At 52.0% G+C, this 27,710-nt stretch overlaps 1 protein-coding gene across 1 annotated transcript; it reads left to right on the top strand.

Moving 5' to 3' along the window:
* The first annotated feature begins 1,714 nt into the window (after positions 1–1,714).
* hs6st2 (heparan sulfate 6-O-sulfotransferase 2) lies at positions 1,715–24,440 on the top strand. The gene is made up of 2 exons (XM_088925673.1): positions 1,715–2,564; positions 22,429–24,440. Exons 1-2 carry the CDS (start codon positions 1,987–1,989, stop codon positions 23,180–23,182), a joined length of 1,332 nt encoding a protein of 443 aa, XP_088781799.1. The 5' UTR covers positions 1,715–1,986; the 3' UTR covers positions 23,183–24,440.
* The last annotated feature ends 3,270 nt before the right edge of the window (positions 24,441–27,710 follow it).

Raw genomic sequence — 27,710 nt, 5'->3', positions numbered from 1 at the left:
TCTGTTTTCTTTGTATACAGTTTTGGATGTTAGTCTGTTGCTACCGTTCTGTGGATAGGAGTACATGCATATTAGTTACAGAGCTCTGTGAAAACACAGCTGCAATTTCTCCCAATTAAAAACACCGAAAGGAAGTGGTGGTCGATTCCAAGTGAAAGCAGCCTCCTCACACCGGATAGGACTGTACACTGACTAGTTTTCATCCCACCCTGGAATTCCCACGGAAGATCCTCATCACTCCTAACACACCCAGCTGCTTTTGCATGTGTCAGGGTAAGGTGACCCCTCCAACAGGAATTACTCTGCTTTGTGCACGACTACACCAACTAGCAATTATAATGTAATGTGATAATGTTGCTTTATCAGCCCTATACAGTTTCTTGCATTAGGAATGTGTCTTTTCACAGACCCCAGCTTGCTCTCCATGAGACACACAGACACACAGACAGGGAGAGAAGCTTGGGGTCAGAGCGCAGGGTCAGCCATTTATACAGCACCCCTGGAGCAGCTGGGGTTAAGGGTCTTGCTCAGGGGCCCAACGGAGTAGGATTCCTCTGCCGGCCGCGAGATACGAACCGGCAACCTTCCGGCAACATTCCAGACCGCCCACAGGCACCCCATCGGACCCCAGTGACCCAGCAAATGTCCCAGAATACTGCAGTCGTCTGTGTGGCTCCTCTGACGGCTCTTAGCTCTCTCCTCCGGTCCTGGCTGTCCCAGACAATGTGGTTCCCACTTGATTTGCACAGAGCCAGTGTTGAGTAGGGGGCGAGGAAGATGATGCCAGAGCCTTCCCCGGTGTCTGTGTCCTCTCCTGTGTCCACCAGCTCTCCTTCTGCTCCAGGTCTGCAGTGACCGGGGCTTTTTCAAGCCTTCTCAACAAAGGATCTCGACTGACCCCCCCCCCCCCCCCCCTCCCAGGGGGGTCGTTCCTGCAATGCTTTGTGTGGTCGGAGCCATCTGCCCAGGGCTGGCTCAGGCCAAGGCTGTACACAGATGGTCAGAGGTAATGTGCATTGTTCCACTGCATCCTGGACATAGCCCCCCCAGTCACAGGCACAGTCACCCCTGAATGGTGTGCTAACGGCCCGGCGCTTATGTTAAGAGGACCGCTGATCAGGGCAGGAAGATATACTGAGGACGAGGCGGGAAAGTGCATCAATGCTAGCTCATCAATGAACGTCACCGGCTCACCAGCGTGACTTCACATCGGTACACCCCTAGAAACCTGGTGCCCCAACACCCGTTCTTTTCGCTCTGTGACACACACACGGCACTTCAGGGAAAACCGATTTTTGCACCTTGTCTTTGTACGCGCAAATGTGCATTTTTATGATTTCAAAACACTCGGGGTTTACACTCATACAGCGGCTCAGATGAAATTGGAAGAAGATCATTCGCAAGCGCCAATGTTTCATTATTGGGGAAGCTCATTCTCACACCCTATTCTCGCCTTTCACGTTTCAAACGACAATTTAAAACAGCCTGAGCCCACGTATAACCCGTGTCCGGCTGATAGTTTTATCCGAAACAGTGAGCCGCGATGAAGTCCGCCTGTAATTGGATCACGGCGACTGGACACATCGAGCAGCGCTGAGGGCAGCCGCGAGCTGCTCGCGCCCCTTCCTTCCTCCAGTCACGGCACGAGCTCTCGGGCTTCCGCAGGGGCTGATGGGATAGCACACACACACACACAAAAAAATTGGATTGGCTCAGATCATGGAGGTATGGACGGGAGAAAGAGACCGCAGCGGTTAAACAAGTGAGGGGCGAGGGGGACGGGGAGGGGGGGGAGAGGCGATTTTTTAAAACGGGAAGGCAGATCGGCGGCACCGAGCTTGCCGTCCGTCTCGCATCACCATCATCACCTTCTTGTTTTTGTTTTGTTTTCGCTGTTAACGAGGAGGATTGCAACAGCTAGCCCCAGTCAGAGCTGCGGGGCTCCACGGCAGCAGCGAGTAATGCTTTTGGATCTTCCCCGCGAACATGGATGAGAAATCCAACAGGCTTCTGCTAGCCCTGGTTATGCTGTTCCTCTTCGGGGTGATCGTCCTGCAGTACGTATGCCCCGGCACCGACTGCCAGCTGCTGCTCCGCCTGCAGGGAAGCTGGGCTTCGTCCCCGGCTGCGGGCGGCGCTGGGGCTCCGCTCGGCGGCGGCGGCGGCGGCGGCGGGGGGGACCCGTACGTCTCGGAGGACTGGACCCCGGCTCGCTTTGTCCCCCGCTACAACTTCACGGCGGCCGAGCTGCGCCGCGCCGTGGACTTCAACATCAAGGGGGACGACGTGATCGTCTTCCTGCACATCCAGAAGACCGGCGGCACCACCTTCGGGCGGCACCTGGTGCGCAACATCCAGCTGGAGCGGCCGTGCGAGTGCCGGGCCGGCCAGAAGAAGTGCACGTGCCACCGGCCCGGCAAGCAGGAGACCTGGCTCTTCTCGCGCTTCTCCACGGGCTGGAGCTGCGGGCTGCACGCGGACTGGACCGAGCTCACGAGCTGCGTGCCCGCCGTCATGGGCGACCGCGAGGCGGCGGCGGCGGCGGCGGCCGCGAAGACCCCCAGGTACGTCCGGGCGAGAGAGCGACACGGGGGGGGGCGGGGGTATTTGATGTAAAACGGGTCAGGAGGGACGGGGGGACCCCCTTAATAATTCTCACCCGGTTTCAGGCGGTAGGTAAACCTCGACTGGTCTCTTCAGAAATCCTTTTAGGAGCCCGCTTCATATGAGCTGCGTTCCGCCAAGCGACTCTCATATTATTATTATTATTATTATTATTATTATTATTATTATTATTAGCTATTAAGCGAGTTATGGACTGTGGCAGCTCGATGGTAGTGCTGCGCACACGGGGATGCGTTGATCAGGAAGTTTACAGTAGAGCTCCTCCCGCGGCTCTCCTGAATGACAAGGAGTCGCGGCTCAGGGCACCAGGTCCACCGAGGTACGGTAGGCACGTCCCGCTGCGCTCGAAAAGGCCACGTTTAAGATTAAGAGTGCATCCTTTTAAAATCACCGTCCCCGAGCACATCGAGAGCAGTGGCCAAAACTGTCGATGCCCTCTGTGTAACGCTATACACGACTGCTCATCGTGTGGCGGGGGGGGGGGGGTAGGGCTGTTCTGGAGGATTCGGGGACATTGTGCCACTGCGCGTCTGCTTTCTGACCTGCCGACGGGCCAGGTGTGGTCGGGGTTCACTCTTCCGACTCGGTGGGGACCCCGGGCTTCAGCGTCGCCCGCAACGCCTCGGTACTTGAACCACAGCGGAGCTGTCATCCGACAGGCGAGCGCGTTCATCTTCTAAACACCGGACTGCGGGGAAAGTAAATCGTCTGAAGTTTTTTCTTCTGCTTCTTCTTCTTCTTCTTCCTCGGCTCGAACTGAGTTGGGGTTTTATTTTTCTGTGTTAATTGAATCGCAGAAACTGCCGTTGCGTTCCTGTAATCCAGGTAGCCGGACGCAGCCGTCGTCTTGTAAACGAGGATGAGATGCGTCGTCAACGGTGCCTCCCAGGGCAATTTAACCGCTGAATGTACAGTAAATGTTTCACTTTGAGGAATCTCCCCGTTATCCGAGGCTCCCTGGAGCTGGATCGCCATTTCTCCATTAAGTGTTTTATTTTTATACCTGCGGTCAAATTGACAGAGCCTAGTGTGTTCAAGGCTGTTTCCACGACATCTTTCTCAGAGACGGATCAGCTCGGCATCGCTCAGCTATGTTTGCTGAAACGACAACCACAGCTGTGTGCCGCTGGCGCTATCCGGTCCTGAATTCAGCGCTGCAGCAGGCAGGCTCGGGACCCTGTGATGGCAGGGGCTCGGTGTGAAAGGCATGCGTGATGCCTTCCGGGGTTAAAAAAAAAAACAAACCCCAAAACAAAACAAACAAAACATCTCTGTCATTTGTATTCCAGCAGACGAGCGTGTTGGACACGTCTAGAAACGACACGCGCGGGGAGTGGTTGGGGGAGGGAAAGCAAACTCATGTCAGCAGCCTGCCCCCCCCCCCCCCCCATCCCGGCAGAAGCAATTTAATTTGAATGTATTCACTCGCTCCTTCCAGGTAGGCGCAGAATGACTGGAAGAAGCGCTCGAAAGGTTTCTCCCGATACTTTGAGCGACACGACCTTCCTGTCCTCACACGCACGCCTCCGCCTTCGTGTTGTGAAACCGCTCGCGATATCCGCGCTAGGTGTGGAAGGGTCTCGTTACTGGCCGCGCCAGCCTCGCTGCTCTGACCAGCCTGGTAATCGCTGATGACGGGTGATTCAGGTTTTTTAATTGAGCTGCTGGCAGGGCATCAACGGCAGGGCCTGTCCTCCTCTTCCTTTAATCCAGGGCTTTCCGAACCCTGGTGCACCTGGCTCCGGTATCCGTTTTCATTTTTCATTCCTTCTGAGCTGTCGTTTCAATCGGATTAATAATGCATCCGATTTCAACCTTGATCATATCCGGAAGGAGCGGTACCTCTTAAAGTCTTGCTAAAAGATCGCCGTTAACTTGAAAACCCTTTCAAAATTAACCCTGGAGATGATGAAACACTTGCTGGCTTGGTGGTTATCAGTTGGGGTACGTAATTGGGAGCCTGGTGGTAATGGAGACGTACAGATGAAGGGGTCTCGGGGACCCCAGGATTCTAGAGTTTCCTGGTCTGAAGCAGGTGGTTCCCTGCTCTGGTCCTCAGGGGATGCAGGAGGTCTTCTAAGTCTGCTTGTGACAGACAGACCTTCTTTTGACTGGGAGCAGTGTTAAACAGTTCTCATCAATGTGTCTGCTGATGTAAAGCAGTCTGCTGTATTCTGGACACCCAGAAGTAAAGTTCTGGCAGCGCATATAGCAACTGCTTTCAGTCCAAAGAAATTGTTGCATCTGGTCTTCATGTCCCAGACACCTCTGTCCGTGCTGCAGTAACCCCTAGCTCCCCCAGAAAAGAGCAGCATGCCCTCGATTTTCAGGGGAAGTCCAATGCAGAATCTCCCCTCTCCTCTGTTGCAGTATGGTGACATAACCAGCAATTGATTGCTTGATTCGTAAATTGAGTATTGTGATTAAGGAGCTTGTTGGACTGCAGGCAGCTGTGCTGCTGTAAGTTTTTAGTGGCCCCAGGACTGACCCAAACTGCTCCTAACTCTGGCCCTGCCAGAACTGCTGTGTGGGTGTCCCTGATGCTACACCTTCCTTGTTCCAAATACAAGCCCGAACTTCTTGAATGTACTTTGCTGCGGGATTCAAGTTAGTCCTCAAGTTGCAAATGTGCGTTCCTCATTCCTGGTCCTGGATGTCCGCTTTGCCTGTGGGATCCTGGAGTGGTGGAAACCGTTTCGCATCTTGAGACGGATCTTCTCCCAAGCATCCCTGCGATGGGGGCTGAGGAGGGAGAGCGGGTTTCGTGTTGCTTCCAGCAACAGGCTGGGAAGAAGGGCGATTTCATCCTTGGCAGAGAACGGGCCTGCTGAAAGGTCACTGCTTCACGCTTCGAATTTCCTGGTCAGGAGCTGTTAGTGCATGGCCGGCCGACGTGCGGAGCACACAAGAAATATTGCCTTTTGCTGATGCACAGCCTAGAGAACATTGCTTTCCCTTTCCTGTTCCCTCTTCAAGAGGCACCACCAAAAATTATTGCTCTGTAAATCACATCTGTTCCCACTTTGCAGGAGTGAGTCGGGACTTCGAGCCGGCTGACACGTCGCTGAAAGTTTAATTAGGGCCTTGTCATATTTATATGCCATTAGGCACTGGAGGGCAGCTTTCCTCTAATCTAATCAAGCTCGCGTCATTGCCCCGTCTCATAGGGAATGTTAAAAGAGGCCAAATCTGCATTTCAGGCATTTGTCTGGGATCTGTAGGGTTTGTAAACAGGATGTGTGTGGCTGAGGATCACTGCTGAGCTTCACGTTATTTGGCTGTGCATTGGCGAGGTGATGAGACTGCTGTGTGTGTGCCTGCGTCCCTCTGTGGCCCGGCTGTGGCTGACTGCTCACCTGCCTCTCTCTGTGCAGCAGCCCTGCCTGCTCACCTGCCTCCCCCCCTGTTCCAGCTCTGCAGAGCTCGCCCCGCATTTCCTCCCTCTCGGCCTCCCCATCCCACCAGAGCACCCAGCTGAGATCTGTTCCCCTCTCTCCCCCCTCGTGTCTCGTCTCGGTGTCCCTCTCGTTTCTGCAGCTCTGAGAGACGGACCTTGCATCTGGCGTCACTCTCTCGGTGACGTTTTTAGTGGCAGGGCACCCAGTTCCCCCAGTTTCTCAGCGGTTCTCTCCCCCTCCAGCAGACCTAAGCCAGCTCGCGTCTTTCAGCGGAGCTCTCACAAACACAGGCTTCGTAGAGGTGTTGTAGCCACTGCAATAGCAGTGGGCGTGTCAGTGTGAACAATGGCCGTCATCACCTCCTTATGAATTTCCAGCTCTCGGCACAGAGAGCAGTAGCCTCACGGAGCTGAGCCAGGTGGGGAGGTGGTTTCAGGAATGCTGTCCCCTCTGAACCCCCACTCTCCCCCTCCACCCCCGCCCCCATGGCAGGGAGGCCAGGACAGGTGTCACAGTGGGCAACAGTCAGGTGGAGACTGGTTATGCCTCACGCTGGCTTTATTTCTGTTGTGTACTACGTCAAAAGTCATATTTAAATGCCTTAAACTAACTCGTTGTGTGCAGAAGTCCCGACTCACCTGAGGTCTTCACCGTGTGCCAAACATTTGGATGTTTTTTTTAAATTCGTTTGTCCCAAGAGATGTTACACCATTACAGTGCATGTTCTGGACCGATTCCTGTCCGCTTCTGATTCAGAAGCATGTTTTATAACTTCCCAGTGGCGACAGGGTGTGCTTCCCCTCCGTCAGGCTTCATGTAAAGTCACATTGGGGCTAGAGAATCTGGTACAGGCGTCACTGGGATCCTGGGGGGGGGGGCTGCAGTAACATCTGTGTGGTTCCCAGCAGAACAGTGCAGAATCCACTGAAGTGTCATTTTTGTACATGATGAAACCACGTAGGTGAACACTGCTTTCATTTGTCATCATCTTCTCTCATTTGAGATAGCTGGACTTGGTCCGTCCCTTGCTTATACAATTGTGCATTAATGAAAGGAAATTGCTTTCAAGGCTGCTGAGTCTCGCTGTTGCGGTAGATAGCAGACAGTAGATATTGTTTTCTGGAGTGAAACTCTGCTCTTCTTTAAATGGACGGTCTGGGGGGCGCTGAACTTTTGTACGGGTCAGGAGGAGCGTTTCTCGCCCTCCGCTGTTCTCGTCTTTCTCCGGCTGCGGTCAGCGCCGTTCCGGCCAGCGGGCTTCCTGCCGGGACCCGGGACCCGGGCGGCCGCTCGCTCGCTCTCTCTCATCCTGTGGCTTTGCGCTGAAAGGGCAAGACAGGAAGGATCGATGAAGCAGCGCGATGTTAAAAGCTCTCTCCATCTGCTTGGCGAATTAAGCCTGAAATTAGGTTATGAAATGAAAAGAGAAACTTTTCAGCGACTAGGTTGCGTCTGTGTTGTTTTGTCCCCCCCCCCCCCCCCAGCTCCCCTTATCATCATTTCATGCTAATGCGTGTGTAGGGAAACAGTCAACACGTCCGTGTGCAGCAATGCCTGTCTGCTCAGGAAGTGTTTGCTGGCCTGCGCTGTGCAGTCTTGTCTGCTGAAAAGCGGTCTGACTTTTCTCTGCTTAGTACTTCCTGCCCTTGGCCGTCGCCACGCTGTTCCGGCCACCTCGCACTTGCGGTCTGCTTTATTTTGCTCTCTCCCGTTCACACGCGGTCTGTTTGTCTCTGTGTGCTGCCCGTGTATGCAGTCATGCACCGCAGGTATGTTTTTACAGGTCTCCGGAGTTGTATGTCGGACATGCTACATGCACGGAGCCTCCGCTTTAAAAGACAAAAAGGCAGGCATCTGGCATATCTACAGACCAGATGAACCAAGAATCGGAACTGTGCTGCCAAATTCACAGCAGGGAGGGGTGAATGGGGAATGTGGAGATGCAGTGTGCCTGCCCGTTTCTGTGTCCAGTCAGTGTACGTTGGGTCGGGAGCCCTATGACAGGGGCTGGTTACTTGGTGTCCTCTGTGTAATTTCCCCTCGACCTAACACAAGCGCACACACACTTTTCCGAGAGAGAAACGGAGAGAGAGAGAGAAGCGGTCTCGTCAGCCAGTGACTCCGCGCCTAATGAATCAATTCAATGTACCATCTAAAGGAAAGCTGAGCCATTTAAATAAGAAGCACATTGATTTACATCAAATAGATTAGGCCTTTGTGTGCAGCTGAGCTGCGTTCGCTTAACTTCAGCAGCAGCAGCAGGACGGGGTCTGGCCTTGCAGGAGGATATGCTGAAGTGAGCGAGTGGGTTTATTGGACAAATGGGACACTGATGGGTGGTGGTGGGGTTGACGTATGCGTGCTGGAAGATTTAGAGGAGCCTCTTGGTGCAAAACGCAAAACATCAACTTGACTAGTGTTTTATCTGGGCAGACATGATGGATGAGTAAAAGGCTAGCACCACCAGGTGAGTCTCTCTTCTCTCCGCAGGGGATATTGAGATCCTGAAGCATCTGACATCTCGTGAATGCACCAGGTCCTCAGAGCCACATGCAGCTGGCTGGGGCTGGACCAGCTGAGTCTGTACGGCGAAGTGGTAGCGGTTCTCTGCCAGAGGTCCTGCACGCCAGCATGTGTGACCTGGCTGCGCATAGGGTTGTTGGCGTCGTAAACCTTTGACCCCAGCAACCTTTGACCTTGGAGCATTTGCATCGTGAGAGCAGCAGGGTTCTTGAGCATCGCAAGCTTGATGAGAGCATGATGCTGGAGTTGAGCAGTGTTCCTTAATTAACCCAACCGTTATCTCCAACCCTGGGCACACGTCTGCATAGGTTTCCCTGGAAAGTACTTGGGAATCATCTGTATTCACGCTCCGTTGTGCTGCTGAATGTCTCAACCAAGCGGAGTACACGCTCCGGGGCGGTCTGAGCTCCATCATCCAGATGTTGCAGGTGCGGGACCCCGTTGTCACATCACCGTCTGCCTGCAGCTGGGATTTCCTCGAGCAGCAGGGCGCTGTTGGGCTCAGCGCTGCTGTGGGTCAGCTGCCATACCTCGGCCCGGGCACTGGCGGCTCCCAGCGAAATGGCGACTCTCGCGCCAGCAGGTCGGTGGCGACGTCACTGGGGGAACGTGCCGCTCACCGGGAAAGGCGTGTTGCCGCAGCCCGCCGCAGGGCTGGAGTGGCCTGGTGGGTTGGCGGGCTGACAAAGGCCGTGTGCACGGCCCTTTCTACTTTGGCGCAATGGGCCGTTTCCTATTGGTTGGGTGCAAAGCAGTCGATTTTGTAGTCGTCTGTGGAGCCCCTGCAGCGTGCAGCCGTACCCTAGGCTTACAGACTGGAAGGACCCTTGCAGTGAGGAGGGGAAGGTGTACTACCGCTGGGTCTGGGAGTGGAGACGAGGCCTGACGAGAGAGAGAGAGGGGTTTCAGAGCTCAGTGAGCGCGGGCCTTCTCGTCTTACAGTGGCAGGGATGGAAAGGCATTAATGAGCGAGTACAGAGTGAACTGCAGCACTCCATAGCAAGGGCAAAAGAGCGGCGTGGGGTTGCAGAAGTCTGGGGGAAAGCCAGAAGAGTGGGAGTGGGAGGAATCCCTCACTGCCCACACTCTGTGCAGCTACTGCTTATAGTTGTCTCTGCTTTGCAGCAAACATGCAGATGTAGTTCCTCTTATTATGACTTAATGAAAATCAGCTTTAGACCGAGTCTGCATGCGCTTGGTAATGTTCATTTTGAGTTCGGCTGGAAGCAGGAGCTCTGTGGCCTCCGCACGTGAGCAGCTGCATGAGGGGCAGAGGGAGACCACCTCACGACGTGCTGCACATTTGACTTCCGAAAACGGAAAAACGGAAAGCTCGAATTGGGGGCGGGAAGCTATCGCACCTCTGCACGGCTCCGGGAACGCGAGGGGGCATCGGGAAACGGGGCACAGGTGCAGAGAACTTTTGGTTGTGCCTTCGAGGAAGGAAAATAATTACAATGTCAGTGTGTACAATTCAGTTAGTTTATCGTCTCGGGGTGACAGGAAAAGGGGAGGTGTGTGCACCGTTATTGGGACGGTGCAGTGAGGGTAATTGATTATGCTTGGGTGGGGGGGGGGGGGAATTCAGCACTTCAGTTGAATTGATTTCGCAGGTAATTACTCCGACTTCCGTTTGTGTTAAATTTGAATGCGGGGTTGCGCACAGATTCCTCAAAGCTTCTAATGAGAAGAATTTTAATTAACACTTTTTTTGACAAGTTTTTATTTCCCTTTCTCGCCTGTTCCTGTAACCAGAGAGAGCCACGTGCTATCAGAATGGAAAATGCTAGCCGGTGATTGAAAAAGCAAAGAGGGTGTGCGCAGAGGCTTGTTTTTTAAGCTGAGTTTAGTATCAGTCAAGATATTGGATATACTGGCAGTGTTGAGGATTCAGAATGGCTTCACTTTTACCATTCAGGAGGGTGGGATCATGGGTTAGTGAAGACATACAAGCAGTAAGAATGAAATGTAACAGAGCATAAAAACTGACACCGCTAAACAGGGTTTATGCCTTCAGACAACAGGGTACTTTCTTACTTAGAACTTATTTATTATTTTTTTTTGTGTCTTACCCCTCTCAATTTCTCACACAAGCACACGAACAGTACTGCTTCCTCAGTTGTGATTGCACAGCAACAGAAAGGGGGTTACCCCGTGCTGCCACAAGGGGCACTATTGTGGGGTGAGGAAACGGTGGGCTGGCAGTCTGAGAACAGTCAACCCGAGGAGAGGCAGGAGAAGCAGGTCGTGTGCTGGAGAGCTCTGAGTGCTGTACTGTTTTAGCAGCAGGGAGACATCTGGACTCTGAATCCACATCCCGCCAGTTTGGTACCCAGAGCCTTAGCCAGCCACTCCATGCTGCTCTGCTGGCTCCCCTGATTCTGGATGACAAATGCGGTTGTTGGGTGCCGCCAGATGCATCATTCAGGAAAGCCAAGGACAGCTGAGCAATTTTGGTTTTAATACGCAGATCCTCTGCTCAAACATTATCGTTTGGGGACATTTGCAGCTCTTCCATTGGCTGTCTGTACTTGACCAGTGTATCATGGCCTGTAGGGTTTGCTCTGACCTCCAGACGTACACTTCTAATGATTGAGCCACTGTGCTCGGTTAGAGAGCAGGTCACTGATCCTCTCTGGTAATATCCAGCACTGCGGTTCTGTTGGCACAATGAGTGGGCCCGTACAATGATAGTGTGTGGCCGGATTGAGAAGCGTAGTTGCTCTTTCTTGCCCCACACGCAATCTCGGCTGGAGCTCACAGCTCTGCCCCCAGATACGCCATCTCCCCTCAGCACAACCTCGGCTGGAGCTCACAGCTCTGCCCCCAGATACGCCATCTCCCCTCAGCACAACCTCGGCTGGAGCTCACAGCTCTGCCCCCAGATACGCCATCTCCCCTCAGCACAACCTCGGCTGGAGCTCACAGCTCTGCCCCCAGATACGCCATCTCCCCTCAGCACAACCTCGGCTGGAGCTCACAGCTCTGCCCCCAGATACGCCATCTCCCCTCAGCACAACCTCGGCTGGAGCTCACAGCTCTGCCCCCAGATACGCCATCTCCCCTCAGCACAACCTCGGCTGGAGCTCACAGCTCTGCCCCCAGATACGCCATCTCCCCTCAGCATGACCTTGACCGAAGGCCAGCCTTCCTTGGGGATCCCCAGCGTTAAAAGGGCTTCAGCACCTCGGGGAACGTGTGTTCACATTGGACCTCGTCCAGTCCCAGCTGTTCCCACCGCCAGCAAGGGTGCGAAACAACCCCTGTAGGAACGTCCCCGAAAAATTGTTTTTTTGATGAACTCATCCTGCCCCTCTTCAGCCTCCTCTACCTCTGGCCTTGCAATTTGTTTTTTAGACGGTCTGTGGCGTGGGCAACGCACTTGTTAAAAATGAATATCCAGATTGGGAAAACGAGCAGAATTCCAGTGGTCCGTCCCTTTGCTGTCTTCCGAAATCCGATCCAGAGGAATCCCGGTCGATGGCCTGGGGTGCGTTGGGTGGGTTCCAGGCTTCATCATAAGAGCAGGAGGTGGGATTGCACAAGCCGCTGGTTCTATTCCTTAATCTTGTGGGGAAGATGAAGAATTAATTGTACGGAAAGTCATTTTTAGGCCTTTCACGAACGCTGTCTCTGAGGCTTGTGCCTCCCAGCTAGATGTAGTCCTGTCTGATCCCATCCCTCTGCTGACAAACGTGTGGGCCGATACGTTCTTTGTCTTTCGTTCCCCTCCCCACTGTCCATGCATTCTTCCCATTTGTTTCTGCTGGGGCGAAATCGCTATGCCACTGTGTGGGTTGTAATGACGTTAATAAAGGGCAGCGATATGGGATATGGTAGCATTGGTAGGTGCAAATGACAGACAGTAGAAAGGTGCAAATGACAGACTTTGTGTTTTAGTCCTTTGTTAGTAGCTAAGGTGAAACTTGGATTTCCTCTGCTTCAATCAGAGCCATACATGTGAAAGTCATGCCGGTTGTTTTATAAGTGTAGGCTATAATCATCGTGGGTCCTGAAGGAAGCTTGCTCTGGGTATATAATCTTCCATCGTCCAGTCCGACAGGACATCGGTGCCTGACCTTGAGTTTCCAGCGATGTGCGGTTCTGCCAGTGCTTCCTGTGCAGTGCTGCTGTTTGAGTGTCTTTTTCTGCAGGGCCTCCACTGAAGTGCAGCGCAGCCTGCCTGCGTGTGGACGGCCTGGTGTATCAGGCGGGAGGGTGTGGCTCTGTTCTTCAAGCCCTCGTTCAAGGGGGCTTGTTTTTGTACTTGTTCCCGCCTTTCAGAAGAAGCAACGTTTTATAGTTTGCCCTGGAAGTGGTCTTTGCATTGCAACTGTTCGGTGGTGTAGCTGGCGGTGGCGAAAGACCCTGTCTCCTTACTTCCCCTCAGAAATGAAGGCCTTCCTCTCTTGCTGAGGGTGTGATCAACTTAAATCGTTTGGGTTCTTCGGTATTGTTCTTTGATATAAACCCTTTGAAGCCACACACGGAACGGGAGAGAGAAAGGTAGATGTGCAGCACATGGCCGTGTTTCTGTACAGACGCTGGCATGATCAGCGCCTAGATGAGCGATGCCACGCTCAGACCTTCATGCCCCACAAAAAACCTGTGGATTCTCAAAATAACTGCAGGTTACATGGAGACAAATCTCGCATCTTAATCATTCCAGCATCATTCTTGCAGTTCTTTGAGCTCCAGCATACTTTGCTATTCACCGTGAAATGATCGCATCAGTGGAGGTAGCTCTTTAGGTGATGGCTCTCATAGCGAGCGTCTCCGGATTACCGCAGCACATTGAAATATTTATCCCATGCTGGTTGTGGAGTGGAGCTTGCATGTTCTCCCTGGGTTTCCTCCGGGTGCTCCGGTTTCCTTCTCCAGTCCAAAGCCATGCTGGTGGGTTGGTTGGCTTGTGGGAAAATGGTCCCTATGCGGTCGTGTGTGTTTCTACCCATCTGCCCTGCCATGGAGTGGCCCTCTGTCTGGGTTGTACCCCTCCCTTTGGCCCTTTCTTGCCAGGATAGGCCCCAGCTCCCCGGCACCCCTGAATTGGAAGAAGTGGTTAAAAATGGAGGAATGGTTGTGTAGCAGCGCAAATGTAGGAAAGATGCTTCAAAAAACCAATCGGGATGCAGCAGCAGGCTGGAGCGGGCAGCGAGTCGTGAGGCTTGGCAGACGGCGCCCCCGTGCGCTCGCGTGTGAGGAGTGAACTGTGGTCGGCCCCCTGACCGAAGCGCACTCCCCGGGTGCCGGATCATCTAGCTCGCGAGCGGGCCCGGGTGTTGACGAACGCGTTTTGCGCCTCACCACCCCGTCGGGAGCCGGCGTGCTCCTGAATTATACACGCTGCCCTACTTTCTCCTTTCTCCGCGCGTGCTCCGCCCCCTGCCTCCCTCTCCTCTCGAGCGCGTCTCCCGCGAAAACGGCCGCAGGCAGCGCGGAGCCCTGGAGCGGTTTTCGTCGGCGAGTGTCATGAGTTCAGTTTCTGTTGGCAGGAGGGAGGAGGGGTGGAGATCCCTGCTGTGAATTATACATGGGTAACACTCTGGGTGAACCCGCGCAGAGACGGGACACGGAGGGGGTCAGCAGTGCCTCTCTGTGTTTCCAGTCAGACGTCAGAGTGGAACAGAGGGGTTTAGGGCTCTTCTCTTTAGCTGAGTTTGAATAATTCAGACCCGGACAGAAATCACTTAGCGCTTTCTCCGAGAGGCTGAGCTGAGAGTCTCCTCTCTCGGTTAACATCCTGGAATCACGTCGGCGCAGGGCTGAAGTCGACGCCAGTTTGTTTCCCCCCCCCCCCCCAGTCTTTTGCAGAAAGGAGGCCACTCTGATGGAGCCCTCCACTCAGGCCGAAGTAAAACCATAACAGAAAAAGTAACTCTACGGGCAAGAGATGGTCAGGACCGGTGTACTTTTAGAGATCTGACTGGCAGTGAAGTGGACGTTGCAGCGGGTGACACACAGAGCTTGGGCTACAGGCTCGTGGATATGGGGGGCATGTCTCCAGTCTTGGTCCAGATGGGCTGGAAGTTGAAGTGTTGTCAGCATCTGAGAACCGTGCTGCGTCATCCTTCAGCGAGCTGGTGGACAGGGATGGAGGGTGTGGAGGGAAGAGTCTGGTGGCGTCTGTTCCCAACCCCCGGTCATATCTCCCAACCTGGGTGTGGAATGTCGGATAACGCCGGGCAGTCCGTCTGTCCGAGGGGCCAGGGGGTGTCCTTCTGCTGGGCTGGCTGTGTCCGTCTGTCTGTGGGGACGACCGGTGTCCTATTTCTACCTGTCTGTGTGTCTGAGGGGGCGATCGGCATCACATTGCTGGGCTGTGTGTGTGTCCTGAGGGGGCGATCGGCATCACATTGCTGGGCTGTGTGTGTGTCCTGAGGGGGCGATCGGCATCACATTGCTGGGCTGTGTGTGTGTCCTGAGGGGGCGATCGGCATCACATTGCTGGGCTGTGTGTGTGTCTGAGGGGGCGATCGGTGTCCCGTTGCTGGGCCATCGTGGGCAGCTGTGGAGTCCGGTTACTGGACCAAGCAGAGAAGCCATGAAACCCAATGAGGTGAGCATTCCTCAGCGCAGGAACCTGGCAGACAGGCTGTAACCCGCACGCTGTCGGGGGAATCCCCTGTCGGCTCATCATGTCAGCAGTAACATCAGGTCAAGTGTAGAGATAGGACACAGCGAACACGAGTGGCCCTTGTAAATCAGTGCACTTGCCGACACCACAACAGGCACTGAAGGAGAGGTGTAGCTGCACGCTTCACTGTGGTTTGTCCTTGCATGCTGTGCCTAAAAACAGATAATAGTGTTTTTTGAAAGCAGAGTTCATTGTACATTTTTAATATTCGTGGCTTCCAGCATGTTAGCTAAGTTGTCGGTTTTAAGAGATTTTGCACGAGCAAAAATTGGCCTGAGTGTGGTGCTAGTGTTGCTTACTTACTTTTACTTTTATTGTCCCAGATGGGAAATTTGCTTTGCAGGCAGGTAAAAGACATAACAGAATCCACAATACATTGAACACACCATGAACCCATTAGCAAATAAGAGACATACATGTATGTCAAGAAAGAGAAATATATATTAAGTAAAATATGCAATCAGTTGTCCAAATTCAGCTGGCTGATTGCTGTAGGAATAGAAGTTAACCTGGTCCTGTTGAATTTCAGTCTGGGCAGTCCGAACCCAGGTGGAAGGAGCTCAGCCTCACTGTGCAGGGGGCGGTCATGGCAGTCGGTGTTTATATTGGCTTTGCTGTTTGTTTCACTGTACAGTTCTGAAAGCTGTAGCTGTTGTGTGCCAATAATTTTGCTGGTTGCCTTCACAGTCCAGCACAGTCTGTTTTTATTGTGTGTGTGTGTGAAGGTTATCAAGCCAGTCTACCACAGTGAATGTTAGGACAGTGACAGTGAACGTTCTATAGCATGAAGTTATCGTTGTAGTACACACATCAAAAGTTTTCTTAGGAGGAACATCTGCATTTTCCTCAAAGGTTAGTTTGTAGTCAACAACAATGCCGAGAGATTTGTAACTGTTGACAATTGCAGTTTCTCGCTCCTCAGTGGCTGCTGTCTTATGATTCCATAATCACAGAACATGCCTTTGGTTTTTGACACACTAAGTTGAAGGAAGGAGTTGTTACGCCATTCAACAAAATAATCCAATACGGGCCGATGATCAGTCTATATCTTGGAATTGTGATTTTTTTCTAACTGTTTTCTTCAGTTATTTTATTGTGCTTATTGAGCAGTTTGGGTGGCACGGTGGTTAGTGCTGCTGACTCACGGGTCTTGGGGCCTGGGTTGGATTGCTGGTTCACGGTCTGTGTGGAGTTTGCATGTTCTTCTCATAGTAATGTGAGTCTTCTCCAGGTGCCCTGGTTCCTTCCCAGCTCCCAGAGGCACTCTATCCAGTAGAATTGGCTCTTGAGTGTGTATCCATGTGCACTGTAGTAGACTGGCTTCCCATTGAGGGTGTGGTCCTGCCCTGATATCTGTGCTTCTAGGCCAGGTTTTTCCAACCCTCACCAGGAATAAGTGGGTTTTCCAATAATCAATGGAATGAAAAAAAAACATTGAATTGGTTTATTTAGTATTGTTCATCTGCACCTGAAGAAGCTGGACAATTGTATACCTTTACAACCTTTAGGATTGTTCAACTTAAAAACACATATGTGCCCCTAAAGATCAAAACACTGCTTGGGGCATTAAAGTAAACTTCAAGGCACTCAAAACACAGCACGTGATCATTGCAAGCATCTGCGTTTGTGTTGTTAATATTTCTGTGTATAATTATACATATGCATAGAAAAACATCCCTAATCACTGAAAATAGGTCTGGATATGTTTATCCATTTTTTTGCAATTGTTTGACTTCTACAACAATATGACATAAATAGCCCTATTTGATTTTCATAGTTTTCCACAGTGTATCACTTCCACTGAGAGACTTTGAAGAATCGATACAAATGCTTAGCTATTATACCGAGTATAAAAATAAATCTGATCTGCCTTTTCCAAGAAAAATATTCAAAGTATTCAACACATTATAGTGTAGTTTTTGTATCTTCCGGATATTAAATGCATTTCCAAAATGATATATGAAGTCTTTTTAAAAACATAAAAGTAGTCTTAATTTAGTCTGGCTTACGTCACAGTTTGTTTGAAAAAACACTTTGAGGCAAAGAAGAAAGTGTTTGGACTTTTGTAATGAAAAATTTCAATTTAATACTTTTCATGGCTGTAACAGTCAAGTTGGTTTATATGTAAAGTTAAATCGGTTTTGTTGGGCAGATTTATTTTGGAAGGTTATCTGAAGTTATTTGAAAGGTTATTGGACGGAAAGGCTTATCAGAGCTGTAAAGATGTACTGTAGTTTTGCATTGAAGATTGTCACTTTTTTAGCTGGTAAATTTCCCTTGTTCTTGTTTTGAACTTTAAAAAGTTTCATCACCTTGTGACGAACGGAGTGAATTTGGGCTTCGAGGGTCTAGTTGCACTTTCAGCGAAATGGGGTGAGAAATTGTCAATTTCTCAATTGCCCGAGCCGACTATAGCAGCGACATGATCTTCCGCATGGCTGCTCCCCGTCAGATTATCGTTCAGAAAGACTCGGCTGCCTTTCGGAAAGGCACGACATTAATTTGCAGCAATGCAGTAACTATAGGTCATGTGAAATATACGCAAACCATGAGAAACATTCTTTCCAGATCAGATGAAACTTGTCCGTTTCTTTTTATTTTTCCTTGAGTTTTTTTTTTCCCTTTTTGTCTCGGGCTCTGTTGTTTCCAAGTCTGATCCTGCTGCTTCACGTTTCTGAACCCTTCTAGGAGTTTAAAAGCCTCAGCCCTCAAAGACTGAAGCTCTTTTCATCTGTGTGCCATATCCTCTGCAGTATTTCCATCTGATGAGGGAGGGAGTGACACAGCTCTGTGGAATAGAGAGAGTGACAGTCCTAATATGTAGCAGCACCAGATCTACAGATCACTTGGCCCAGATACTTGATCTTTCTAGCCTATCATGAGATGCTGTTCCAAACGCCAAACTAGGAATTAATTTTGTAAGCTACCCAAGAGACTAGGGGCTCGTCACTTTGCAAAGGCTTTTGTAATATGCCGAGAATGCTGAGCCCTGGTCGAATTGGTCATGATTGAAGTGTCTGAACAGGAAATCGTCCAGTTTCTAATAGGGCACTTTCTAGAGAAACTAATCATCGTCAGTGTGCCAGTATGCACTTACACGAATACACAAGCTTGGAGTCTCTGCCCACAGAAGGAATAACATGTTTTATTAATAACTGATGTGGCCTGTAGAACTAGAATGTGACCTACTATCCTGAGGCGGCCTTGAGTCTGGTTTCTGGGGCTCTAAAAGTGTGGATGCCTATCTTGTCTAGCACATTTAAGGTTTCTGAAGGGCAGCTAATGCAGTTGAAATGCATGGAATGAAAAGGGCCTGCATCTTTCTGTTCCCAATCAGTCTTGACCAAAGGTGTATTATTGTTTATTCTAACACAATATTGTGTGCTCGTCTGTGTCCGTGCAGTTTTCTGTAGTATGCTTCTATGTTCACACATCTGTTGCTTTGTACTTGATTTTACACATTCTGTTTTGGCAGTGCAGTGTTTGTGTACTGCTGTAATGATGAACCGAATGGACACGTGTCTAGTGTCTGCAGTACCTTGGCATTCTGCACGATGCAGGGCCTGGTGCAGATGCTCGTCCAGAAGGCTGACGTTTAGACCACTGATGTGAACAGTTGCAGCAGTGCCTGTCCTTGCCTGTCCAGACTCTTGGCTCCTTCTTTGGATTGTTGGTTCTTGATTATTTTAATGACACAACTTTAATGTTCCTGCATCTTTTTTTTTTTATCCCTTCAGTCCTTGCCCTGCTAGAGCCCTCTGTGGTTCAATTGTTGTCTATGATAGACTCAATCCCAAGCAACCCCCACCCTCTGCTTAAAGGTATGTGAGCGCCCCCTGCTGCCTGTGGCGAGCCTTGCCTGACTGTAGCAGTAAAAGGTGGCCCCCTGGCTGTGCACTGAAGACCGCCGCTGTATGGAGCCCCCCCCCCCCCCCGTCCCCAGGGGCGAGAGCGCGGAGGGGGAGCAGGTGTCCCGTTCCGGAGAAGAACAGTCGAATCTGACGGATCTAGATGGTCTCTGGAGGGATCGAACACACAGCTTTATTTAGACAAATCGGCATTGTTTAGAGTTTTGTTTTATTTGTCCCGTAAAACCATAAATATCGATGTCAGAGGTATTTACTGGCTTGTTTTAAGACTGCTTACATGCCTTGTCAAAACACATTCTTTGACAGCACTCCCAGGAGGAATATAAACTAGGATTCTGCCATTGTCACACTGAAATGCTAGTTTTAATACCGGTGAGGTGCAGCTGCTGTGACTCTTTGCCACTCTTCCTGAGCGTGGCCTTGAATCGATCAATGAAAAGGCTGTTAGTGGGCCCGGCTCGTACTGTTCCCTAGCAGAGTGAAAATACAGAATCAACGCTTTTCGAAATCGCTACGGTTTTGATTGTTTTACCGCTCAAGAGATCATTATCCCATATTCCGCATGTCAGTGCAAATCCCGTTTTGTTGCATATAGCCTGTGGTCATTTTTTTTTGGGGGGGGCCGTGGCTGCTCGGAGCCAGTAGGAATTCCGTCCGCGGATCGATGTGGATCCGATCAGCAGACAGGCTCTTTATTGTCCCCGGCACACGTTTGTAATTCCCTTTCTCTACCCAGAGCTGTGGCTACATCGCGGATCGGAAAATCGATCTGGCAATCAAGGCCTAATAATACAGCGGCCAAAAACGCCTGATCAAGCAGATTAGTCCCAGCTCGAGCGCTGTGGAACCAGCCGGGGTTTGCAGATTCACCTCAGCAGACATGTAGGTTTTGGGCGCGTTTCAGCAGGTGAACACACGGACCTGTCCGACAGGAAAACTGCAGCACAGCACAGAGGAGCTGATGTCCTAGGAGGGCCGTGGTCAGGTTAAAGAAAGGTGTAACAAAGGGCTGAGCAGCACATGCTGCTGTGTCCTGCTGTTGTGGGAACCCGAGAGAGGCTGGGGGCGTGGGGGTTGAGGCATTGAGTCCATCTTGCTCATTTGGTAGTTTAGTAGCGAAAGCAATCTAAATTTTCCCATTATCCTGTAAACTACTGACCTGAGCTTCTGCACTTCCATCGCTATTGTCGACCTGCATTATTTTTTGCCCGTGTTGCAATATTCTTTGCTCTCTCTCTCTCTGTGTGAATTTAATATCTTTGTCATTTCTTCCTGTAGCTGGTCGTGCTACAGTCGTATATACACTATGCACAGCGTGCTCTTCCTTCCAGTCGATTTTGCTTCATTTTCCCTTTAGCCCATATGTTCCTAGACTTGAACTGATTTTTTTGAGGACTTGGTTTTGAGCCTTTAACATTGTTTTTGATGTATAACCATCCTGCTGCCTCTAAATCCATCTGTTCCCAGTTCACCACCTGCTCTGCCTCTTCTCAAACCATCCTGCTCTATCCTCAAACCTTAGGGATTTAAAATCTACTGTACATCAAAAGCTCTCATGCTATGAGCACATTTTTTATGGTTCTCTCACATATCCTCTGTTAATTATTTCCCGGTTCTTTGGAAAAAAAAACATAAGGACTTAAGCGATGAGACTATGTGGCACGATTAGCCTTTTTGGTTGTCAGTGGCTAATTAATTCCATATTCTCATCCACCTTTTTCTTGAAAGAAAGCATGATACATGGCTAGGTAGCTTGTTCCACACTCCCACAGCTCTTAGTGTAAAGACGTGCCTCCTGTTCGTGGTCTAAACTAGATCAGTAGCAGCAGGATTTTCCCAGTAGGTTCCTTTTCCAGGAAGCTTTAATAAGGTCAATAAATGTCCCATTTCAGCCATTTCAGTTTCAGCATCTGTATTTCCCATCCCAGTGTCCCAGCATTTGTGTGACATATTGAAATCTTTCAGTAACATCACCATCTGTGTCGTGTACTTTCCTGCCCTCGTTAGACATTCATCCTCCCCGATCTGCGTTTGCCACTCCTTTAAAGTCATACCTGTTACTGCAGGACTCCGCTCTTCATTAGCCCCAGCACGGAGGGTACAAGTGTTTAAGAAAGGATTGGGATCAAGCGATCTGGTGGAGCTCTCCGATCCAGACGTCACGGGTTCGAGCCCAGGTCACATGGCTTCAGCTGAGATTCCACAGTTGGCTGAGTGCTGTCGAAGGGAGGGTGAGATCAGTCCACCAGAGGGGTCTCGGGTCTCGGGTCCTGGTGCAGGACGAGCCTCTGCCCCATTTAGCGCTGTGGAGCCTGCGACGTCTTAAACGATGACAAACAATGTCTTAAACATTTTGTCTTTCGCTGCAGCGTAGCGCAGTTTTCTTCTCCGACCAGAACTGGCCTGTTGTGAGCTCCCTGCTCCCCCAGTTCCCTGGTGTAAAATGAGGAAATTGCTGCTAGTCTCTCTGTGCCAAAACGCTCTGTCTTCTGCAGTTTCACCTTCGCCATTCCTTCGCGCTCGCTGTCTGTCTTTCTCTATTTGCCCGTTTTCCCCTTTCTGCGAGCATCTTTGCTCGGTCTGATCAAAGCTTCACACCCCTGACAGCTGACAGCGGATAGCACACACCAGAACAAGCTCTCAGCATGACAATTGTTCCCTTCGCAGCCAGATCTTTTTCAGTAAATGCAGCAGCAAGCCCCATCAGTAAGTCTCCTCCGGTATCATTATACTGTCTGTGCTGCCCCCTAGTGCCTGACCGAGGCATTATAGGACGACCATTTCTACCAGTCTGTATTCCCATCCTGGTTCTCATTTCAAACTGTGGAAGGAAGCCGCCCTTTGGGTCTTGAGACTGGTTTTTATACAGCTTTAGTGGCTTTAAGTGGGTTTGCCGCCTCTTAATAACACCCATGAAGGGGAGTTTTTATTGCCTGGATATATAGTGTATATTCTTTCACAAGAGGGTATTGAATTAAGCGCTGGTCAGTGGAAGGCAGAATGGCCAATCACTCGGAGCAGAACCGCTCGTGTGCAGCACCTGTGTATTTTTAGTCTTGGGTTTGGAAAATTGACCTCTCCAGGTGTTTCCCGATTGCATGATACTGCATGATCCTGCACGGCGAGCTGTCAGCGCAGGATTTGTAAATGGGTGTAATTGCATCGTAGAAGCAGAAGGGTTGGTTTCACCACATCTCTAGATGAACAGGAGTGGCCTCCTCGGGTGAGCGCAGCAGCACTCTTTCTGAACAGCGTCCTTCGTTGGGACAGCAGGGTTTTCCCAGGAAACCGGTGGCGCCGGCCTGAGCCCAGCCTCCGCGCTGCCTTTGCTTGTCGTGGGAATCTCTGACTCTCTCCCTCCTCTCCTCTCTCTCAGGAACTACTACTACATCACCATCCTGCGGGACCCGGTGTCGCGCTACCTGAGCGAGTGGCGCCACGTGCAGCGCGGGGCCACCTGGAAGGCGTCTCTGCACGTGTGCGACGGCCGGGCGCCCACGTCCTCAGAGCTGCCCAGCTGCTACACGGGCGACGACTGGTCGGGCTGCACGCTGGAGGAGTTCATGGACTGCCCCCACAACCTGGCCAACAACCGGCAGGCGCGCATGCTGGCCGACCTGAGCCTGGTGGGCTGCTACAACCTGACGGCGATGAGCGAGGAGGCGCGCGGCCGCGCGCTGCTGGACAGCGCCAAGCGCAACCTGCAGGGCATGGCCTTCTTCGGGCTGACGGAGTTCCAGCGCAAGACGCAGTACCTGTTCGAGCGCACCTTCCGCATGGCCTTCATCTCGCCCTTCACGCAGCTCAACAGCACGCGGGCCTCCAGCGTGGACGTGGCCGCCGCCGCGCAGGCGCGCATCCGCCGCCTCAACGGGCTGGACGTGGAGCTGTACGACTTCGCCCGCGACCTCTTCCTGCAGCGCTTCCAGTTCGCCCGGCAGCAGGAGCGCCGCGAGGCCCGGCGGCGGCGCCAGCGGGAGAGGCGGCAGCGGCTGGCGGGCGGGGGCGCCCCCCGGCCCCCCCGCGGACAGGAGGCGGCGGGGCCGGCCCTGGGCTGGTGGGACCAGGAGGAGAACGCCACGGGGCTGGGGGGCGACTACCTCGGCAGCGTGGCCCAGTGGCGACGGTAACGAGGGACCTGGGGGGCTGACCCGCCCTGCGGGCCCGGACCGGCCAGGAGACACCCCCACCGGCCCTCTGCGCTTCTATCAGCACTGAATCGCAGCGTCCTGAACTGGCGTTTTATTTAAAGATACTTAGAAGACCTTAACGCTAGAGTTCCCTCCGGAGTATGGAAAAGCCTCCCGACGGGATGGTGGTGACCTCGATCTCCACAATCCCCCCCTCCTCCCCCCGACAGAGAGGGCCAAACTTTGATCTCCCTTTCCTTTACTCCACCCACAGGGAGACTTCTCTTCCCTTAAGTTATTACTGCAGATCAGTATGTGTGTTGTGCATCCTGTAGGTGTCTGTATTCACTACAGTACGTGTGTGAAGGTGTGAAGACCGGTTCACGCAAATTACAGAACGGGGGGGGATTTCGCACCCCCTTATTTCTGTCTTTTCCTCCTGCTTGGATGGGCCGGGATCTACAACCGGCTGCCCGGTGAGTGTGGCTCTGCTGCCCTGGTCATCGTGTGCCAGATTCTCTCTGGGGCGGCGCGGTGGCTCTGTGGCTAAGGATCGGCGCCTGTGGCTGGAGGGTTGCCGCGGCCGGCAGAGGAATCCTACTCTGTTGGGCCCCTGAGCAAGGCCCTGAACCCCAGGTGCTCCAGGGGCGCCGTATAAAAATGGCCGACCCTGCGCTCTGACCCCCAGCTTCTCTCCCTGTCTGTGTGTCTCACGGAGAGCAAGCTGGGGTCTGTGAAAAGACGAATTCCTAATAAAAGAAACTGTATTCGGCCAATAAGGTGATCTTATGTTATCTCGCCCCCTTTGTCCCGTCGCTGCACAGCGACATAGCCAGCGATCTGTTCCTGCAGCCGGTCGCCTGTGCAGGGTGTTCCTCGGCGCCCTGGCCCCGCGCCGGGTCGAGCCGTGTGGCTTGCGTTGGCACCGCTGGCCCGGCGTCGCCTGTGCGGGTTTGGATGAAGCACAGCTCGTGCCTGCTGCTGCTGTGAGCCGTGGATGGTTTAGTGAAGCTATTTTACGACACAAGACTTTACAAAGTTTTAATTTGTGAGCCTTAACGACGAGTCTTAACTGATACAGGTGCTCGAAACCGAGGCTTATTCGAACACTTTTACTCTGTGTGCTTTTATCTTATTTTTGTACACTGTGGCGCGCATGGATCCCATCTTGTATTCTGTCTGTAAATATATAATTTTTTGTATATAGGGAATGGCTGGGATGAAGTACGCTTTGCCATAAATAAAAAATGCCTTCCGCTTTAAAAGAGTCTCCTGCGTGTTCCTGTCCAAGCTTTTGTACAGGCAGGTTTTCAGCCATCGCAGTTTGATTTGATCTTCGCACAGACATGCTGCCTAGCGCTTTGCACGCCTCTTTGTGAGGAATTCGCAAAACTTTCTCATTGGCACCCACAAGATTGAAGGAAAGGAAAGTTGGTGCAGGACTATAGTAGGATCCTGCCCGCTGTTCCGGAGCTGGTCAACAGGTGGCGCTCGGGTGTTGCTCTGTGACGTCCTTCCGGCCCCGAGGAGGACAGACACTGGAGACCATAGATATCAGGAACAGCAGACAGAACGGCTGTGACGCTTAATACTTTAAACACCAGAGGGCGCTGGATACAGAGTAAACTCTATCTTGACTTCGATATTTTGACTTGAATTTCCTTCCCCAGTGCCCAAGTTAGATTTTCCAACAGGACGGTGTTTTATAATAGCCCTTCTTGAATCCCACCTGGTATTACTTGTTGTGCGGTTAGACGATTTCTCCCTTCATCTGCAGGCCAATCACACACACTGGTCAGGAGGACAGAGCAGTAACAGGTGCCCTCTGGTCCTGTTCTGACCTTTTGTGGTTTTTAACTAACTGAGCCAGTGTGAAAAACCTCTTTAATCAAACCGCCAGCAGAATCATATCATGAACTGGCAGATACACTGTAACAAGGAGATGTAATCAGTGGTTATCGGCGCTGTGGGCTGGTTTTTGTTCCAGATCAGCTCTAAAACTGTGCTGCTGATAGATGGCAGCATGGTGTCACCCAGGTGGGAGCTGACCCGTCCCTCCTCCACACCCCCAGGGATGAGGAGTGCCACATTCCATAGAGGGAGTTTTTAGGATTGTACGCCCCAGACAGAATAGCAAAATCAATTATCCTGGAATTAAACACTCAGCGGAAACAATAACCAGGACATACAGCGTTCCCTTCGGATCGGGAAGCACTGCTTTAAGGTAATGTCTTAGTACTTCGTACATGTATAAAGAGAGAGTTGTCCTTTCACAATCTCATGATTTAACAACTGTTTTTTTTTATTAGAGCTCAGCTGTGAGATCTCCCGATCGGATCTCTCTGGGTCTATAAATGCTGACCTCTGGTTGCACTCCTGCTCTGTTTTACATATCTGTCTAGTTCAGAATAAAGCAGGTTTTGCATACTGGGATGTAAATGTACAGCACTGTGCAAGCTTGTACGTGAGGTTGCTTGTTTTGTTTTTTTGGAATGAGAGGGAAAAGCTGTTTCCCTTGAAGCACTGGAGGAAAGAGGGCCCCGTGCTGGAGAACACATCCTGGTGAGCTATGGGGCATCATTCAGCGCCTCGCTCCGCAGACTCCAGAAACAGTCCGAGCCGGGAAGGGGTCGGCTGGTGTGATGGCCGCGTCTCAGTGCCTGGAAGTGAGCTTCTGGCTAGACCTCAGGGCTGGGAAGGCTTGTCAGTAGGTCAGCCCAGGCTGGGACAGAGGGATGGGTCTACGAGGGCTCGCATGGGAGCGTCTCAAGACCAGATTGTGCTTCTGAATGCACTCTGAGAACTACTGACTCCTGTTTCCTTTTGTTGCCATTTCACACAGTGGAGGCTCAATACAGATGTTTCCAAACCCCTTATGATGCTGGAGCAGGATCGCTAGGTTTACAAGGGTCTTCCACACCTTCCCGTATCCCGGCACAGCCCACAGCCTGTTATATTTGGAATTGGGCGGCGATGAAAACACACTCCTGCCTCATGGTGAATTTCAGGTGCTTTGCTTCTAAAGAAAAGTGAGTGGGGTGGTGTGGGGAGGGGGTAATTGCTGCTGGAGGCCGTCTGCTCCTGGAGTTGTGCTCCATGGGCACACGTGTCCTGCCCAGCGGCGGGGGGGCAGGGGCACTACTGCCGCACCCCGGGTCAGGAGGGATCCTGCTCTCCCATCTCTCCTCTCCTTCCCTGACCCTCTCCCCTCCTCCAGGAATGTGGCTGTGTCCGGGCAGGCCTGGTCTTGCTCTGGGAGGGGCTCTGAGCAGGTGATGGCCAGCTCTCCGGCCACACGGAGACGCGATCGCATTTCACCCACGCTGGCCTCCGCCCTGGGGGCGACGCTCGAGAGGCAGGTGCGAACCGCCTGCCAGCGAACCGCCCAATTTAAAAGGAGAGCTGTGGCTCTTGGGCGATCCCCTGCCCATTAGGCCCCTGTGTCGTTCCTGGCTGCGAGGGTGACTGGAGAGAAAGACAGAGAGAGGGGGAACGGACTGCTGGGGGACACGCAAGGCGAGATAAGAGATTGTGCGGTGGAGGGTTGTGAGGCTGCAGGGGGACAGGCTGTGCGTGAGAGCAGGAGCGAGGAAGGAGCCCGAGTGTGTGTGTAGCTGGGCTGTCGGCACAGCTGCTGGCCCGACTGCAGGTGCACAGAGCGCCGGCTTCCTGTCAGCACACCTGTGCGCTGTTGTGACATTTAAACCTCACTAACATATCCTCCTCGCGTTCTCAATCAGAAATGCAGACGGACAGGGAGCTCCAGCTATCTCTCTCTCTTTATCTGTCCCTCTTCTCTCCCACTGCCCGTCCACCCCCTCGTGAGAGAAGCGGGCAGTCTGCCCTGGCCATGCTGCTCAGGGGCAGGGAATGCTGGGAATGAAAGTGAAGCAGGATTCCTCTGTGGCACTTTTCCTGTTGTCCACATCCCGGCATGGGTGTGCTTACACTGGGATTTTTCCCAGTGTGTGAGCGTGAGAGGGCGTGTTTGGTCCAATCTTGAGAAACTGAACGGTCACTGATTGGTTCAGAGGTAATGCGCTATTCCCCAAAATAATATTGCTGACATCCACTCATACTGTTTCACTGGCCTCGGTGGACAGGCTGAAATACAGAACTGCTTGACTTTAACACTGCAACCTATCTGGTAGGAGGATTCTGGTAACACTACTGATTTTAAAACACACCTGTGAGAGTACTGGCACAAAGGCTGTGTTTTATAACTTTCTCTCCAAAATGACAGTAGCTGTCAAGGGTTTCTCCCATGAAGCTCTAGTGTTAAATTCCATTCCCAGGCGAGAGCTACAGGGCTCGGCCGTGGCAGAACTGGGTCGTGGGAAAGGGGGGCACCCTCTCGGTCATGTGCTACCAGCTCCTAATGCAACCTTTGACCTGCAGTCAGGCTGTGCAGCTTCCCTGCAGCCTCTGGGGGGCTCAGTCAGCAGCCAGGGAACAGCGACTTTCCGGACACACGTGTCACACTGCAGGCCTCCAGCACTCACAGGCTCGAGTTTTGACCTGGTCTGTG

Source organism: Atractosteus spatula, chromosome 9 (assembly GCF_055471065.1).
Source record: "Atractosteus spatula isolate fAtrSpa1 chromosome 9, fAtrSpa1.hap1, whole genome shotgun sequence".
Taxonomy (NCBI): Eukaryota; Metazoa; Chordata; class Actinopteri; order Semionotiformes; family Lepisosteidae; genus Atractosteus; species Atractosteus spatula.
This window is presented reverse-complemented; position numbering and strand designations above follow the sequence as displayed.

Excerpts from the sequence above, each read along its gene's own strand:
- hs6st2 (XM_088925673.1), top strand. The coding sequence starts at position 1,987 with ATGGATGAGAAATCCAACAGGCTTCTGCTAGCCCTGGTTATGCTGTTC. Across the intron at positions 2,565-22,428 it reads GCGGCCGCGAAGACCCCCAG|GAACTACTACTACATCACCA; the intron begins GTACGTCCGGGC and ends CCTCTCTCTCAG.